The sequence below is a fragment of the Hyperolius riggenbachi genome, chromosome 10 (genome assembly GCF_040937935.1).
Source record: "Hyperolius riggenbachi isolate aHypRig1 chromosome 10, aHypRig1.pri, whole genome shotgun sequence".
In the NCBI taxonomy this organism is placed as follows: Eukaryota; Metazoa; Chordata; class Amphibia; order Anura; family Hyperoliidae; genus Hyperolius; species Hyperolius riggenbachi.
Genome location: NC_090655.1, coordinates 233609504 through 233625114, shown reverse-complemented (window position 1 = coordinate 233625114; position 15611 = coordinate 233609504). Strand labels below are relative to the sequence as shown.

The following is a 15611-nucleotide window of genomic DNA, read 5'->3' as shown; positions in this document are numbered from 1 at the left end:
TCCCCCCACCCCCTCCGCTAGCGCTCCCCCCTCTGCCCACTTCTCCATACAAAAAGTTTGAAACAAGTTCAATAGTACCTGGGCTGGTGGCACTGGCTGGCAGTGGAGTGAGGAGGAGGAGGAGTCCGAGTAGCAGAGTGACGTTGAGGCCGGGCAGCGGGCGGTTCAGCGCTAGTACCCTTGTGGTACTTCCGCCCTTTCTCTGACCTCACGTCCTCTGCGTGATGACGCATACGAGGGTACGCGTGATGCGTACCCTCGTATGCAGAGGACGTGAGGTCAGAGAAAGGGCGGAAGTACCACAAGGGTACTAGCGCTGAACCGCCCGCTGCCCGGCCTCAACGTCACTCTGCTACTCGGACTCCTCCTCACTCCACTGCCAGCCAGTGCCACCAGCCCAGGTACTATTGAACTTGTTTCAAACTTTTTGTATGGGGAAGCGGGCAGAGGGGGGAGCGCTAGCGGAGGGGGTGGGGGGAATTTCCGACCCCCCCCGCGATCGGGGCATGCTCCCCCCTTATGCCTGCGACCCCATAGGGGGCATAGGGGGGCAGTATTCGGCCGAACAGGGCCCTGTTCGGCCGAACAGGGGCCCTGTTCGGCCATGTTCGGCCATGCATTCTGCAGTTCGGGCGAACCCCGAACAGTTTGGCCGAACACCACCAGGTGTTCGGCCGAACTCGAACATCACCCGAACAGGGTGATGTTCTGCAGAACCCGAACAGTGGCGAACACTGTTCGCCCAACACTAGTTATAGCCGACATTTTAATTGGAGAACAAGATGCGCTGTAGTTTGTGTTTTCTCCACAAGATGGCAGTCACAGCTATGGCAGGATAATACATAACAGCAGCTTGTTATCCGACGGCAGAGGGCAAAGGCAGGAGGGGGAGAGCTCACATACAGGAAGTGAAAAAGAAGCGAGGAGCCGTTGCTGCGAGTAGACCTACAGGAGGTAATACTAGAGGAATCATTAATTATTATGTTATCTTTCTTTACACAAAGTGACCAGAACACCATAACTGGAGACGGTATAAATAGAGCACTGTATAAGGAAAGCACTATAACCAAGGAGAGCTGCTTATGGCCAGGTAGGCCAGACCTCTTATCTGCCATCTCCTCTTCCCTTCCCCCTGTCTCCAGAATGTTCCAGCTTTATGACCAGGTAAGCCTGCACACATACTAGATGCATGCAATAAGTCTCAGGGACATCTGCCCACACTAGCTTTCTACTTTTCCAGCCACATGTCTCAACTAGTCGGTGATTACACTACACTGTGTGCCTGCTCTCTCAACCAAACCAACTAGTCAATAAAAAACAACTGAAGTGAGAGTGATATGGAGGTTGCCATATTTGTTTTCTTTTCAAACAATACCAGTTGCCAGCAGCCCTGCTGCTCTATTTGGCTGTGGTAGTGTTTGAATGACACCCGGAATCAAGCATGCAGCTAATCTAGTCAGAACTAACAATAATGTCAGAAACACCTGATCTGCATATGCTTGTTCAGGGTCTATGGCTGAAAGTAGTAAGGTGGCCATACACTTATAGATTTGCAGCAGATTCGACCATCAGATAGCCTGTCAAGTCGAATCTGACAGAAATCTACTTGATGTGTGCTGCGCCTGCACACTAGCAACAGATTTCTGGAAATCTATCTAAATGCAGTATTGGACCATTATGCCTAGTACACACCATACCATTTTATGTAAAATTTACTGTAAGATTTACCTGCCAGATAGATAATTTCCAACATGTTGGAAATTATCTAACCATCTATCTGCCTAGCAGTGTTCTCCCCAGAGCCAAATAGGTGGGCGGGCCGCCCGGGTAAGATTACACCCCCGCCCGGCTGCCAACATGTGGCTGTAATTAAAGCCCGGACTGTTCTGCTCCTCTGCGTCATAAATCCCCGCCGGCTGACAGCACGTGCCTGTGAATAGTGAAGCCCGGTGTTGTGTCTGATTACGCTGCCCTTGGATTTGCGCTGCCTCGCATGCGCAGTAGGAGACTGTGCGGCCACAGTTCCTATGTAATTATGCTGCTGATGGCAAAATACTAAATATCTCTGCTTTTTTACACCCTACACTCCCCAAATTTTCAGGATAGGGAGGGGACTCCCCCCCCCCCCCCCCCCCCCCGAACTACCTCTATGCCAAATTGCAGCCCCCGAGACCCACTGGTTCCCGAGATAGATTTGAGAAACCTATCTCCTGAACCAGCGAGGCTCAGGGGGTTCAGTTTAGCATAGAGGTCGATCGGGGGATCCTCTCCCTACCCTGAAAATTTGGTGAGTGTATGATGTGTGGAAGCGGAGATATTTATTATTTTACCATCAGCAGCATTATTAACTTCACACTGAGCATGCGTGCTACTCAGTGTGGAAGGGAGCTTCCGGGCAGCGCAATCAGACATTACACCGGGCTGTTCTGCTCCTGCTCCTCAGTGTACAAGATCTGGTACAGTCATTGAATTAGCATGGACTGGGCGGGACCATTTACATCCTCATCAGGCAGCCGCTGTGTTCCCAGGATCGTAAGTCAGAAAGCCAGTCAGTGAGTGAAGTTGCTGGTTGGGGAATGGGATTCAGGAGGGGAATGTTATATGTGCCTGCAGCTTCTGTGTGAGTTTATGTGTGAGAGCAGCCCCACTGTCCCCCTCACCCCCCTCCATTCTGAAACTGTTCTCTGGGAGCAGCCAGGGAGACCAGCTGTAAAGCCATTCAACCAGAACTTTTCCCTACCCCCCCTCCTGGCAGATCTGATAAGGACCTGGGGCTTGCAGAGATGAGACTGCAGGGTCCTAATGCTGACCTGCTAAAGGAAAGGTGCCCATACATCTAGTGATGATGGGCAGATTCAATCAAGAGACATATATCTCACTGATCAAATCTGATTAGAGAGAGATCTGTTGGGTGTCCATACACTGCAGGTCAATTCCCGATTAATTTCAGCTTGAAATCTCTCAGGAATCATCCAAATCCACTGCCTCGCCCCCCCTGGTGTATAAATGTACCCCCTGTGTGTGCATTTATACATTACATGTCCTGTGTCACCCACTGCATGGTGCCCATCTGTCTGCCGCTTCCTGCTCCTCCATTTGCACTTCACATGCTGCAGCCGTTTATTGCGTGGCGTGTGTGATGTCACTCACGCTATACGCCGGCAGCGTGAGGCACAAATGGAAGAGGAAGAAGCTGAAGACAGATGGGTACTGTGCAGGGGGCAACATTGGACAGGTAATGTAGAAATACACACGGGGCACATTTACACACTTTGTGAACATCACTGTGGGTTTCGTAGTTCATCCCGATACGATATCGCTCACTGTTACCGCGCACAACCGATCAAACATGGTGGGCCAGCATCTTGCAGCATGTCTGTCATCCCAAAATAGGTTGCATCGTTGATAAGGCATGCTCTTGGCGGCACCGATTTTATCCAATTTGATAATTATCGAATTGGATGGTTGATCAGCTGTCAAGTTGAGAAATGTATGGCCAACTTAAGTAAACCTCAATATGTGTTTCACTGACTGAAGTTTTCGTTGACTGACATAAAGTGACAGAAAGGGAAAGAAATATAGATTTTTACTTACCTGGGACCTGTAGTCCTTCGGGTTCCTCGCTGTCCTCCCAGTCTCCTCTATTATGTGCTCCTCCAAAATCTAGCTGACTGGACTACTGCGCATGTGCTGTCCTGGCCACGTGCCTACTCAATTGTGCATCCGTGTCCTGGAGCATTCTGTGCATGCACATTTGAGACATTTTACAAACTGCGGATGCCCAGAACGCTGCTGGCCATGGGAACTGAATCGAGGAGGTGTGTGAGGCTGGCACAGCACATAGTGTGACAGCTGCACAACAGAAAGGACCTGGGGGACAGCAAGGCACCTGAAGGACTACAGGGGGCTGGAAGACACCCCAGGTAAGTAACATTTAACGTCTTTCCCTCACTTTAGGTCTTCTTTAATTACTAATTTAATCCTACCATAGTCCTAGTCTAATGTCCTACCATATTATTATTATGTATTTATATAGCACTGACATCTTCTGCAGCACTTTACAGAGTACATAGTCATGCCACTGACTTTCCTCAGAGGAGCTCACAATCTAATCCTGCCATAGTCATAGCTCTGCCTAAGCCACGCCCACATTCACTTGCATGGTAACACCCATTTTTTTGCGCTGGCCCTTCATTCCCCCGGTTGCTCCCCACCCAGCTACTTATTCATGCCACCCTGCTGGAAAAAAATTCTGGGGAGAACACTGTAGCAATTAAGCATTGTTCTACTCAGCAGGAGATAACCAGAAGACAATGCACCAGAGATAATGACCAGTCTCTACCAGTACTTTGCAGAAAATAATCTAATTACAGAAAATCTTACAGAAAAATCTAACAGAAAATTGTATGGTGTGTACTAGGCATTAGATCCAATGCAACTCTATGGGCCATCGATCTGCTGCCTGCAGCAGATCGACCTAGATCTTCCATCCTGTCAGATAGGTCAAATCCATCGAAATCGGCCACCGATCGATAGATTTGAAAGAAACGATTTATGATCGATCAATTCTATAGAATCGATCGATCGATGGCTGAAATCGACCAGTGTATGGGCCCCTTTAGAGGCATGATAGCCAGGTAACTTGTATTGTTTAAAAGGAAATAAATATGGCACCCTCAATATCCCTCTCATTACAGTTGTCCTTTAAGGCCACAGTAGTTGTCAAGACAATGCTTTAAGGTTGCTGAGTAGTTTTCGCCTATCTCCTCTTCTGGCTATCTATAGCCAGGGATACTCTCATGAGTACTAACGAGTGTGTAAGCACTCAGATTTGTGATCTAAATGAGCATTTATTAGCTCAGGTGTGCGGCGGGGACATAAAGGGTTAGTTACCCATAATTCTGCGTCCTCCCTGCACTCCAAATAGCTTGCACACGTCCTATTGGACGCGTTGCAAGCCTCACCGCGGGCACTTCCTCTTTCAAGCTGGAAAGAGGAAGTGCATGGTGATGAGGCTTGCAACGCGTCCAATAGGATGTGTGCAGGCTATTTGGAATGCAGGGAGGACACGGGATTATGGGTAACTAACCCTTTTTGTCCCCGACGCACACCTGAGCTCAATAATGCTCATTTAAATCACAAATTTGAGTGTTTACACACTCATTACTACTCATGAGAGCATCCCTGGCTGTAGCTGCAGTACTTACCAGCAATATCTGCATAGAGGGCGACTACTTTATAGATGTTACCGAAACAGTAAAAATTTAGAGGGTCTGCCCCAAACACTGCCATCGATCTGCCAACACTTAAATTATGTTGATCCAGGGATTTTATCTGATTGCCATCTGGAGTCGGGAAGGAATTTTTCCCTTTAGGGGCTAATTGGACCATGCCTTGTAAGGGTTTTTTCGCCTTTCTCTGGATCAACAGGGATATGTGAGGGAGCAGGCTGGTGTTGTACTTTATACTGGTTGAACTCGATGGACGTATGTCTTTTTTCAACCAAAATAACTATGTAACTATGTTTCAAACCGAGAGAGACAAAATCTGTGCGGCACTCTGCATTATGTCTCAGTGAATAAGTGAAAAGGCCTCAACATTAGTCTAGTTTAGGGAACCCAGCAAGAAATCTCATAGGGAAATTCAGCTAATGTGATTGGATGGACAGCACCTTCTAGCACTGCTATGTTTCCAATAGGTTGTATTAAACTATGCTCACACTATTTGGTCAATCACAATGCTTTGTCCTGCAGAGGGTGTTGCGATTGGAGGAGCATTCCCCATTAGGTTTCCTGCTGGTTCCCCTAAAGTAGACTAAAGCAAAGGTCTCACCACACCCTGGAGCTTTCCTGCGTCACTTGATTCCATGGTGTGCACCAGCGTACCAAGAAGAAAGACCAATGCATTGATGGAGAAGACAAAGAGGCTTGCACCAGCTGTTGTTGAAACGGTGTCTTTTTATCGTGTCAGACTCCAGAACACAAGTTACCATGCAGACAGCAATAAACAGTCCACATCCAATGTGCATTGGCATCCGCTGTGTTTGTACAGCAGAAGGTAATGGCAGCGCTTCCAAACAGACGCTGCACCTGAATTGACTACATGCACAAGTGGGCATAGTTCAAATAACAGGCAGATTACACACCTTGCATTCAAACACGTGTACAGCAAATGGAGGGCGTTAGCTTCAGCATAAATTGTGCACAAATTCTCCCTAATAGACTCTCCCACGACAATGCGTGCCCCTATGGGAGAGACCTAAGCACTAGTCTAACAGTGAAGCATAGTTCAAATAGCAAAGCATAATTAAAACACTAAACTAAAGTTAGAAACCTAATTCTTACCTGGTGCTGTTAGCCACAAATGGTATACACATTAGTTCAAAAGACAGCAAGCAATGGGCAGCACTCCTAGGCTGTAAATAAAATGAAACCTACAGAGATGTGCAGACGCTCAACCCTTCCCCCGCCCGAGGCTAAATACACACCTTGAATACAAATCCGATGCAAATCATGTACTAATAACTATTCTAAGAATTTGAATGCAAACTGAAGCCCATGGAGGCAGCTAGCCTAAAGTATATGCTTCACTGTTAGACTAGTGGTTTGGTCTCTCCCATGGGGGCACGTCATCGTCGTGGGAGAGTCTAATAGGGATAATTTGTGCACAATTTACGCTGAAGCTAACGCCCTCCTTTTACTGTACCTGTTTTTGAATGCAAGTTGTAATCTACCCATTATTCAAGCGCTGCATACTTGTGCAAATAGTAAATTCAGGTGCAGCGTCTGTTTGGAAGCGCTGCCTTTACCTTCTGCTGTACAAAATACGTATACTTTAGGTTAGCTGCCTCCATGGGTTTCAGTTTGCATTCAAATTCTTAGAATAGTGATTAGTACATAATTTACATCTGATTTGTATTCAAGGTGGGTATTTAGCCCCAGGGGGATCTGCACATCTCTGTAGGTTTCATTTCATTTGCAGCCTGTGAGCGCTGACCATCGCTTGCCATCTGCTGTGTATGGCTAGAGTGACAAATGTGCAGGTGGGTGTGCGGACACTAAAGGGACCTAACCACAGCCGTGTTCTGAGTCTGACACAATAAAAAGACACAGCCACGGCTGGTGTCCACCTTCTCTTCTTGTCCGTTGATGGCAGATTATTATCAGAGACTTATCTGTTACTGTATGGCCACCAGTTTATTTTTTATGATGCAGCACCAGGCTCTTGAATGAATACATTAAAGCAAAACAAAATGTAACAACTGTGGAATGTGACTCACTGACACTGCAGGAGCTGGAGGACAGCCAAAGAGTGTGTAACATTTCTCACTTGTTACATTTTGTTTTGATTAAATGTATCTATCTAAACTTCGGATGCGTCTGCAGTTCTCTCCACAAACTTTAAAGCTCTGTGTGTAACCCTCCCAATGCTGGTCTAGTAAAAAAAAAATATGCTGGTTGCATATAATATGCTGTAAATAATGTTTTAGAGCAAAGTTGAAATGCAGGGTTATATTCCGCTTTAAGTCCTACAAACTCCAGAAGCCCATTTATCTCCACCATAGAGCAGGGCAGCACCATTTGTCTTAAAGTGTACCTGAGACGAGAGATATCAAAAATGTATACGTATCTGGGGCTTCCTCCAGCCATCTCCATCCAGATCGCTCACACTGATGCCCACAACCTCCTCAACTGGCCCTGGTAAGTTGTCCAATCGATGCAGTCGGGCTGTGCACGCTCCACCGTCTCGTTTTTATGGCTGTGAGCGCTCTGCGCCTGCTGCGCAGGTGCAGAATGTTCCTTTCCATGGGGGAGCAACTAGGTAGTGCGCACAGTCTGCCTGGGCAGTATGCCCCAGACCGGAGGACATTCTGGGGCAATTTGCGGAGGCTGCAGGCAACAGAGGGTGCAGCATGGGAGCAATCTGGCCAGAGGGGGCTGGAGGAAGCCCCAGATATGTATACATTTTTTATATCCCTGTCTCACGTTTCCTTTAATCTGTGGTGTCAAAGATTTCTCTGAAGGCCTTTCTCACTTTATGCTTTCTGTTTATAAAAATTATTATTTTTAATCTTCTGGGTCTAGGTTGACAGACAATCCACTTTGAAAATAAAGATTATACAGGAGGAAGAGATGGATTTAAGGGCTGATCGACAGTCTATGGAGGACAGTGGTATGATGAGGACAATTAAAGAGGAAGAAGAAAACTACACGAGGAGTGATCAGCAGTCTACAAAGGAGGCTGAAGTGATGAGGACAATTAAAGAGGAAGAGGCATATGTGAGGAGTGATCAGCAGTTCATGGAGGAGAGTGAGAAGATGAGGAAAATTAAAGAAGAAGAAGAGGAAATGTATGTGAGGGATGATCAGCAATCCATGGAGGAGGGTGAGAAGATGAGGAAAATTGAAAAGGAAGAAGAGGAGACGTATTTGAGGGGTGACCAGCAGTCCATTACAGAGGCTGAATTTTGTATAGATTTTCATACAGGTAAGTAATAATATTTTGTGTTTTTTTTTTTTTTTTTTATAAACATTAGGGTCAGTTTCCACTTGGTCTATTGCCAGAGCAAGCTGCATTAGACCAATGGAAATGCAGAACAGTCCCATATCCTTCTATCAGCCCGTTCACACGTCTGTTTTAACATGTCCGGCATTTTTGTTGCATCATATTAACTCAACTTGCACTATTTTTTTAGACAGTGGATGTGTTGCCATTCAGGCAATATAATGTCAGGCATTCCACTCCAGGATGTAGCACACTGAAACAAACCAGTACAGTGATGTGTATCTATGTATACTAGTTGGATACAGTAGTATGATCTGATCCTGAGGGTTAATAAGCCAGGGCTATACATCTTTTCTTCTCTGCGGTTGTGGTGAGTCAGAGTGCAGCTCAATACTCTCTAACTATTAAGAGGTCATACAACACCTGACAGCAGGGAAGAGATGAAACGTTCAGTATCACTTGGTATATGAACAGCAAAAATAGACAATTCATTTAGTCTTTGAACCTAGACCTAGACTGTACACCATATGAAAGGCCCATCTCCATTCCTCAGTATAACATCATAGCACAACAAATGAGGAGGGGGGTACTGTACACCATATGAAAGGCCCATCTCCATTCCTCAGTATAACATCATAGTACCAACAAATGAGGAGGAGATACTGTACACCATATGAAAGGTCCATCTTCATTCCTCAGTATAACATCATACAATGTATCTGGAAAGTATTCACAGCGCATCACTTTTTCCATAATTTGTTATGTTGCAGCCTCATTCCAAAATGGATTACATTTATTTAGTTCCTCAGAAATCTACACACAACACACCATACAGACAACAGGAAAAGCTTAATAAAAAAAAAAAAAAAGAGAAAGCACATGTACATAAGTATTCACAGCCTTTGCCATAAAGCACAAAATTGAGCTCGGGTAATTCCTGTTTCCCCTGATCATCCTTGATATGTTTTTGCAGCTTAACTGGGTCCACCTGTAGTAAATTCAGTTGATTGGACAGGATTTGGAAAGGCACACATCTGTCTATATAAGGTGCCACGATTGGCAGTTCATGTCAGAGCACAAACTAAGCTTGAAGTCAAAGGAATTGTGTGTAGACCCCCGAGACAGGATTGTCTCAAGGCCAGCCATCTAAACTGAGTGATGGGGGTGAAAGTGCCTTAGTCAGGGAGGTGACCAAGAACCTGATGGTTACTCTGTCAGAGCTCCAGAAGTCCTCTGTGGAGAGAGGAGAACCTTCCAGAAGAACAACCATCTCTGCAGCAATCAGGCCAATCATGAGCCACTCCTTTGTAAAGGGCACATGGCAGTCTCCCTGGAATTTGCCAAGAAGCACCTGAAAGGACAACTGAAGCAAGAGGGATATGGAGGCTGTCATATTTATTTCCATCTAAGCACTACCTGTTGCCTGGCTATTCTGCTGATACTCTCCCTCCAATACATTTAGCCATGGTCCCTGAACAAGCATGCAGCAGATCAGGTGTTTCTGAAATTGATGTCAGATTTGACAAGACTAGCTGCATGCTTGTTTCTGGTGTTATTCAGACTCTGTTTCAGTGAAATAGACCAGCAGGGCTGCCATGCAACTGGTATTCATTAAAAGAAAATAAATATGGCAGCCTCCGTATACCTCTCACTTCAGTTCCCCTTGTAGGACTTTCAGACCATGAGAAACAAGATTCTCTGGTCTCATGAAACAAAGACTAAACTCTTTGGTGTGAATGCCAGGCATCACATTTGGAGGAAACTAGGCACCACCTTACGACCAGGCCAATACTATCCCTTCAGTGGAGCATGATGGTGACAGCATCATGCTGTGGGGATGTTTTTCAGCGGCAGGAACTGGGAGACTAGTCAGGATAAAGGGAACGATGGCTGCAGCAATGTGCAGAGACATCCTGCATGAAAACATGATCCCGAGTGCTCTTGAACTCGGACTGGAGTGACGGTTCATCTTTCGGCAGGACAATGACCCTAAGCACACAGCCAATTTATCAAAGGAGTGGCCTCAGGACAACTCTGTGACTGTCCTTGAGTGGCCCAGCCAGAGCCCAGACTTGAATCTGATTTGAATATCTCTGGAGAGATCTTAAAAGGGCTGTGCACTGACGCTCCCCATCCAACCTGATAGAGCTTGAGAGGTACAGCAAGTAGGAATGGGTGAAACTGGCCGAGGATAGGGGTGCCAAACTTGTGGCATTATATCCATAGAGACTTGAAGCTTTATTTTCTGCCAAAGTCTGCATCAACAAAGTATTGAGCAAAGGCTGTGACTTAGTGTACAGGGTGGGCCATTTATACGGATACACCTTAATAAAATGTGAATGGTTGGTGATATTAACTTCCTGTGTGTGGCACATTAGTATATGTGAGGGGGAAAACTTTTCAAGAAGCACACCATTGTTTTTCTTGTGAAATTCCCAATAAGTTTGATGTGTCACATGACCCTCTTCCTATTGAAAAAAACAAACGTTGGATTTAAAATGTCCGACTACAAAATGGCCGCCATGGTCACTACCCATCTTGAAAAAAAGTTTCCCCCCTCACATATACTAATGTGCCACAAACAGGAAGTTAATATCACCAACCATTCACATTTTATTAAGGTATATCTATATAAATCGCCCACCCTGTACATGTGATTTCTCATTTTTTTTTTATTTTTAATAATTTTGAAAATTGTGTGTGTGTTTAGAATTCTGAGTAAAAAAAAATGAATTCAATCCATTTTGGAATAAAGCTGTTCTGTAGTACAAACAAAGGAGGATGAGATACTGTACACCATATGGAAGGTCCATCTCCATTCCTCATTATTATGTCTTCAATGTAACCATTCAGTGAATTTTGTTTGTGACAATTCTATGATGGCTTGGTACCACTGGCTTTCTACCACTGACTGCAGAACATGAAACGATAACATGTCTGTAACAGTAATATTTTTCCTCCTGCAGGGGAAAACAACAATGGGAACACCTTGGAGAGACATCTGATGTCACATCCAGATGATACTGCAGAAAATGATAGTGTCGCACACAGCTCACCCAATACTGGAAGCGTTAATTACAGAGGACACAGTGCATATAGAGGAACAGCTCCCTCTAGTGGCGAGGAGTCTTATGAGAAACCACAAGCTGCTGCCTCAGATATCCCTCTGCCATGTCACAGAGCCAATACAGTAACAGATCCCTCTTGTGCGGCGCAAACGTCTGGTGATAATTCACATATCACACACACAGAAAATGAAAGATTTCCGCTGTCATGTTCAGAGTGCGGGAAATGTTTTAGACTCAAGTCCCATCTTATTAGCCACCAGCAGGTTCACACTGATGAGATGCTCTATTCTTGTGCTGTGTGTGGGAACTCATATAGAACAATATCAGAATTTATTACGCACCACAAAACTCATCCTGAGGAGAGACCCTATTCTTGTTCTACTTGTGGGAAAGCATTCAAAACGCAAGAAACACTTAAAAAGCATCAAAAAATTCACAACAGTAAAAGGCCCTATCCTTGCTCTGAATGTGAAAAATCATACATATTGAAGTCAGAACTGAGGAGACACCAGAGCGTTCACACCGGTGAGAAGCCATATTTTTGTTCTGAGTGTGGGGAATCATTCAGAATTCAGTCAGTACTTCTTAGACATCAGAGGGCTCATGCCAGGGAGAGGCCCTATTCTTGTTCAGAGTGTGAGAAAACATTCATATTTAAGATAGAACTTGTCAGACACCAAAGAGTTCACACAGTTGAGACTCCTTATGAGTGTCCTGAGTGTGGAAAATCGTTTACAGCGAAGCCACAGCTTGTTAGACACCTTAGATTTCACACCGAGGCAAAGCCTCTTCCTTGTGCTCATTGTGGGGAGGAGTTTGAATTGAAGTCAGAACTTGTTACACACCAGAACACTCACACTGGACAGAGTTTTTATCCTTGTTCTGAGTGTGAGAAATCATTTACACAACAGTTAGATCTTGTGAGACATCAGAGAGTTCACACCGATGGGGAAAAATATCTCTGTTCTGAGTGTGACATGTCTTTCGTACAAAAGTCAGACCTTGTTATTCACCAGAGAATTCACACTGAGGAGAGGCCCTATTCTTGTTCTGACTGTGGGAAAGCATTAAAAACGAAAGCAACACTTAAAGCGCATCAGAAAATCCACAACAGTAAAAGACCCTATCCTTGTTCTGAGTGTGAGAAATCATACATATTGATGTCAGAACTGAGGAGACACCAGAGAATTCACACCGGTGAGAAGCCATATTTTTGTTCTGAGTGTGGGGAATCATTCAGAATTCAGTCAGTACTAGTTAGACATCAGAGGGCTCACTCTGGTGAGAGACCCTATTCTTGTTCGGAGTGTGAGAAAACATTCATATTTAATTCAGAACTTGTCAGACACCTCAAAGTTCACGCAGGTGAAACTCTTTATGACTGTCCTGAATGTGGGAAATCGTTTACAGCGAAGCCACAGCTTGTTAGACACCTTAGATTTCACACCGAGGCAAAGCCTCTTCCTTGTGCTCATTGTGGGGAGGAGTTTGAATTGAAGTCGGAACTTGTTACACACCAGAACACTCACACTGGACAGAGCTTTTATCCTTGTTCTGAGTGTGAGAAATCATTTACACAGCAGTTAGATCTTGTGAGACACCAGAGAGTTCACACCGATGGAGAAAAATATCTCTGTTCTGAGTGTGACATGTGCTTCGTACAAAAGTCAGACCTTGTTATTCACCAGAGAATTCACACTGGGGAGAGGCCCTATTCTTGTTCTGACTGTGGGAAATCATTCCGATCAAAGCAAACACTTGTTGCGCACCAGAAAATCCACAAAAGTGAGAGGCCCTACCCTTGCTCTGAGTGTGAGAAATCATTTTTAATAAAGTCAGAACTGGCTAGGCACCTGAGAATACACACCGGTGAGAAGCCTTATTTTTGTTCTGAGTGTGGGGAATCGTTTAGAATACAATCAGTGTTTGTTAGACATCAGAGAGCTCACACTGGTGAGAGGCCCTATGTGTGTTCTGAATGTGAGAAATCATTTATATTTAAGGAAGAGCTTGTTAGACACCAGAGAGTGCACACTGGTGAAAAACCCTATTCTTGTACTGAGTGTGGGAAATCCTTTCCAGCAAATTCCCAGCGTATTAGACACCTCAGAACTCACACTGGGTTGAGGCCCTATCATTGTTCTCTGTGTGAGAAATCATTCATGTTGAAGACAGAGCTTACCAGCCATCAGAGAGTTCATACTCATGAGAAGCTTGATTCTTATCCTTAGTGTGGGAAATAATTTAGAGCAAGTTCAGCACTTATTTGATGCTACACTTGTTCTGCGTGTGGGAAATCTCTGATCTCTGATTAAACTTAGAACTAGACCTTTACTTGAGCATTCACACTGGTGAGAGATTGTGAGTGTGGGAAAATCTCTTAGGAAAAACAGAATGGCGTAATTGAACCCAATACAATCACACCAGCGTTGTTCTGATTGGGAAACATTACTGACATTAAAATATTGTTAGAAACCAAAGTGTATATTCACTAAACTGCAATAAACAGAATAATATGCATGGATTATTCTGCACAATGAGTAGAGCGTAATGCATAGCAATATATGTATTGTATTGCATTCTGCTCTACTCATTGTACAGTAAGACTTTACGCATGTTACTCTGCTTACCACAGTTCAGTGAATATATCCCCAAAAGAGTTAAACCAGTGTGGGGCATTATGGCAGCGTTTAACCACTTCCCCCTTGCTGCTACGCATATCTACTCCCCTTAATACTGCACTTGCACAACAGGGGTGTGCAGTGGAGGAAATAATATTTGACCCCTCACTGATTTTGTAAGTTTGTCCAATGACAAAGAAATGAAAAGTCTCAGAACAGTATAATTTCAATGGTAGGTTTATTTTAACAGTGGCAGATAGCACATCAAAAGGAAAATCGAAAAAATAACCTTAAATAAAAGATAGCAACTGATTTGCATTTCATTGAGTGAAATAAGTTTTTGAACAGTCTAACAATAAATGACTTAATACTTAGTGGAAAAACCCTTGTTTGCAAGCACAGAGGTCAAACGTTTCTTGTAATTGATGACCAAGTTTGCACACATTTTAGGAGGAATGTTGGTCCACTCCTCTGTGCAGATCATCTCTAAATCCCTAAGGTTTCGAGGCTGTCTCTGTGCAACTCTGAGCTTGAGCTCCCTCCATAGGTTTTCTATTGGATTAAGGTCCGGAGACTGACTAGGCCACTCCATGACCTTAATGTGCTTCTTCTTGAGCCACTCCTTTGTTGCCTTTGCTGTATGTTTTGGGTCATTGTCGTGCTGGAACACCCATCCACGACCCATTTTCAGTTTCCTGGCAGAGGGAAGGAGGTTGTCGCGTTCAGGATTTCACGATACATGGCTCCGTCCATTTTCCTGTTAATGCGATTAAGTTGTCCTGTGCCCTTAGCAGAAAAACACCCCCAAAGCAAAATGTTTCCACCCCCATGCTTGACGGTGGGGACGGTGTTTTGGGGGTCATAGGCAGCATTTTTCTTCCTCCAAACACAGCGAGTTGAGTTAATGCCAAAGAGCTCTATTTTGGTCTCATCAGACCACAGCACCTTCTCCCAGTCACTCACAGAATCATTCAGGTGTCCATTGGCAAACTTCAGACGGGCCTGCACATGTGCCTTCTTGAGCAGGGGGACCTTGCGAGCCCTGCATGATTTTAATCCATTGCGGTGTAATGTGTTTCCAATGGTTTTCTTGGTGACACTGGTCCCTGCTAATTTGAGGTCATTCACTAACTCCTCCCGTGTAGTTCTAGGATGCTTTTTCACCTTTCTCAGAACCATTGACACCCCACGAGGTGAGATCTTGCGTGGAGCCCCAGAGCGAGGTCGATTGATGGTCATTTTGTGCTCCTTCCATTTTCGAACAATCGCACCAACAGTTGTCACCTTCTCTCCCAGCTTCTTGCTAATGGTTTTGTAGCCCATTCCAGCCTTGTGCAGGTCTACAATTTTGTCTCTGAAACATCCGTGGACAGCTCTTTGGTCTTTCCCATGTTGGAGAGTTTGGAGTCTGCTTGAT

The 15611-nt window shown here is 44.8% G+C and overlaps 1 protein-coding gene across 2 annotated transcripts; it reads left to right on the top strand.

Annotated features, from left to right (window-relative positions):
• The first annotated feature begins 875 nt into the window (after window positions 1–875).
• Window positions 876–14355, top strand: LOC137536434 (zinc finger protein 271-like). Of its 2 annotated transcripts, none has more exons than XM_068258635.1 (3): window positions 876–954; window positions 8085–8487; window positions 11472–14355. In XM_068258635.1, exons 2-3 carry the CDS (start codon window positions 8133–8135, stop codon window positions 13802–13804), a joined length of 2688 nt encoding a protein of 895 aa, XP_068114736.1. In that variant the 5' UTR covers window positions 876–954; window positions 8085–8132; the 3' UTR covers window positions 13805–14355. The 2 variants fall into 2 exon arrangements, with proteins under 2 accessions (XP_068114736.1, XP_068114735.1); XM_068258634.1 differs by lacking the exon at window positions 876–954 and adding an exon at window positions 969–1164.
• The last annotated feature ends 1256 nt before the right edge of the window (window positions 14356–15611 follow it).

Coding starts and splice junctions, on each gene's coding strand:
- LOC137536434 (XM_068258634.1), top strand. CDS start 982: ATGTTATCTTTCTTTACACAAAGTGACCAGAACACCATAACTGGAGAC. Junction 1,165..8,084: donor TGTTCCAGCTTTATGACCAG/GTAAGCCTGCAC, acceptor TTCTGGGTCTAG/GTTGACAGACAATCCACTTT. Junction 8,488..11,471: donor TTGTATAGATTTTCATACAG/GTAAGTAATAAT, acceptor TTCCTCCTGCAG/GGGAAAACAACAATGGGAAC.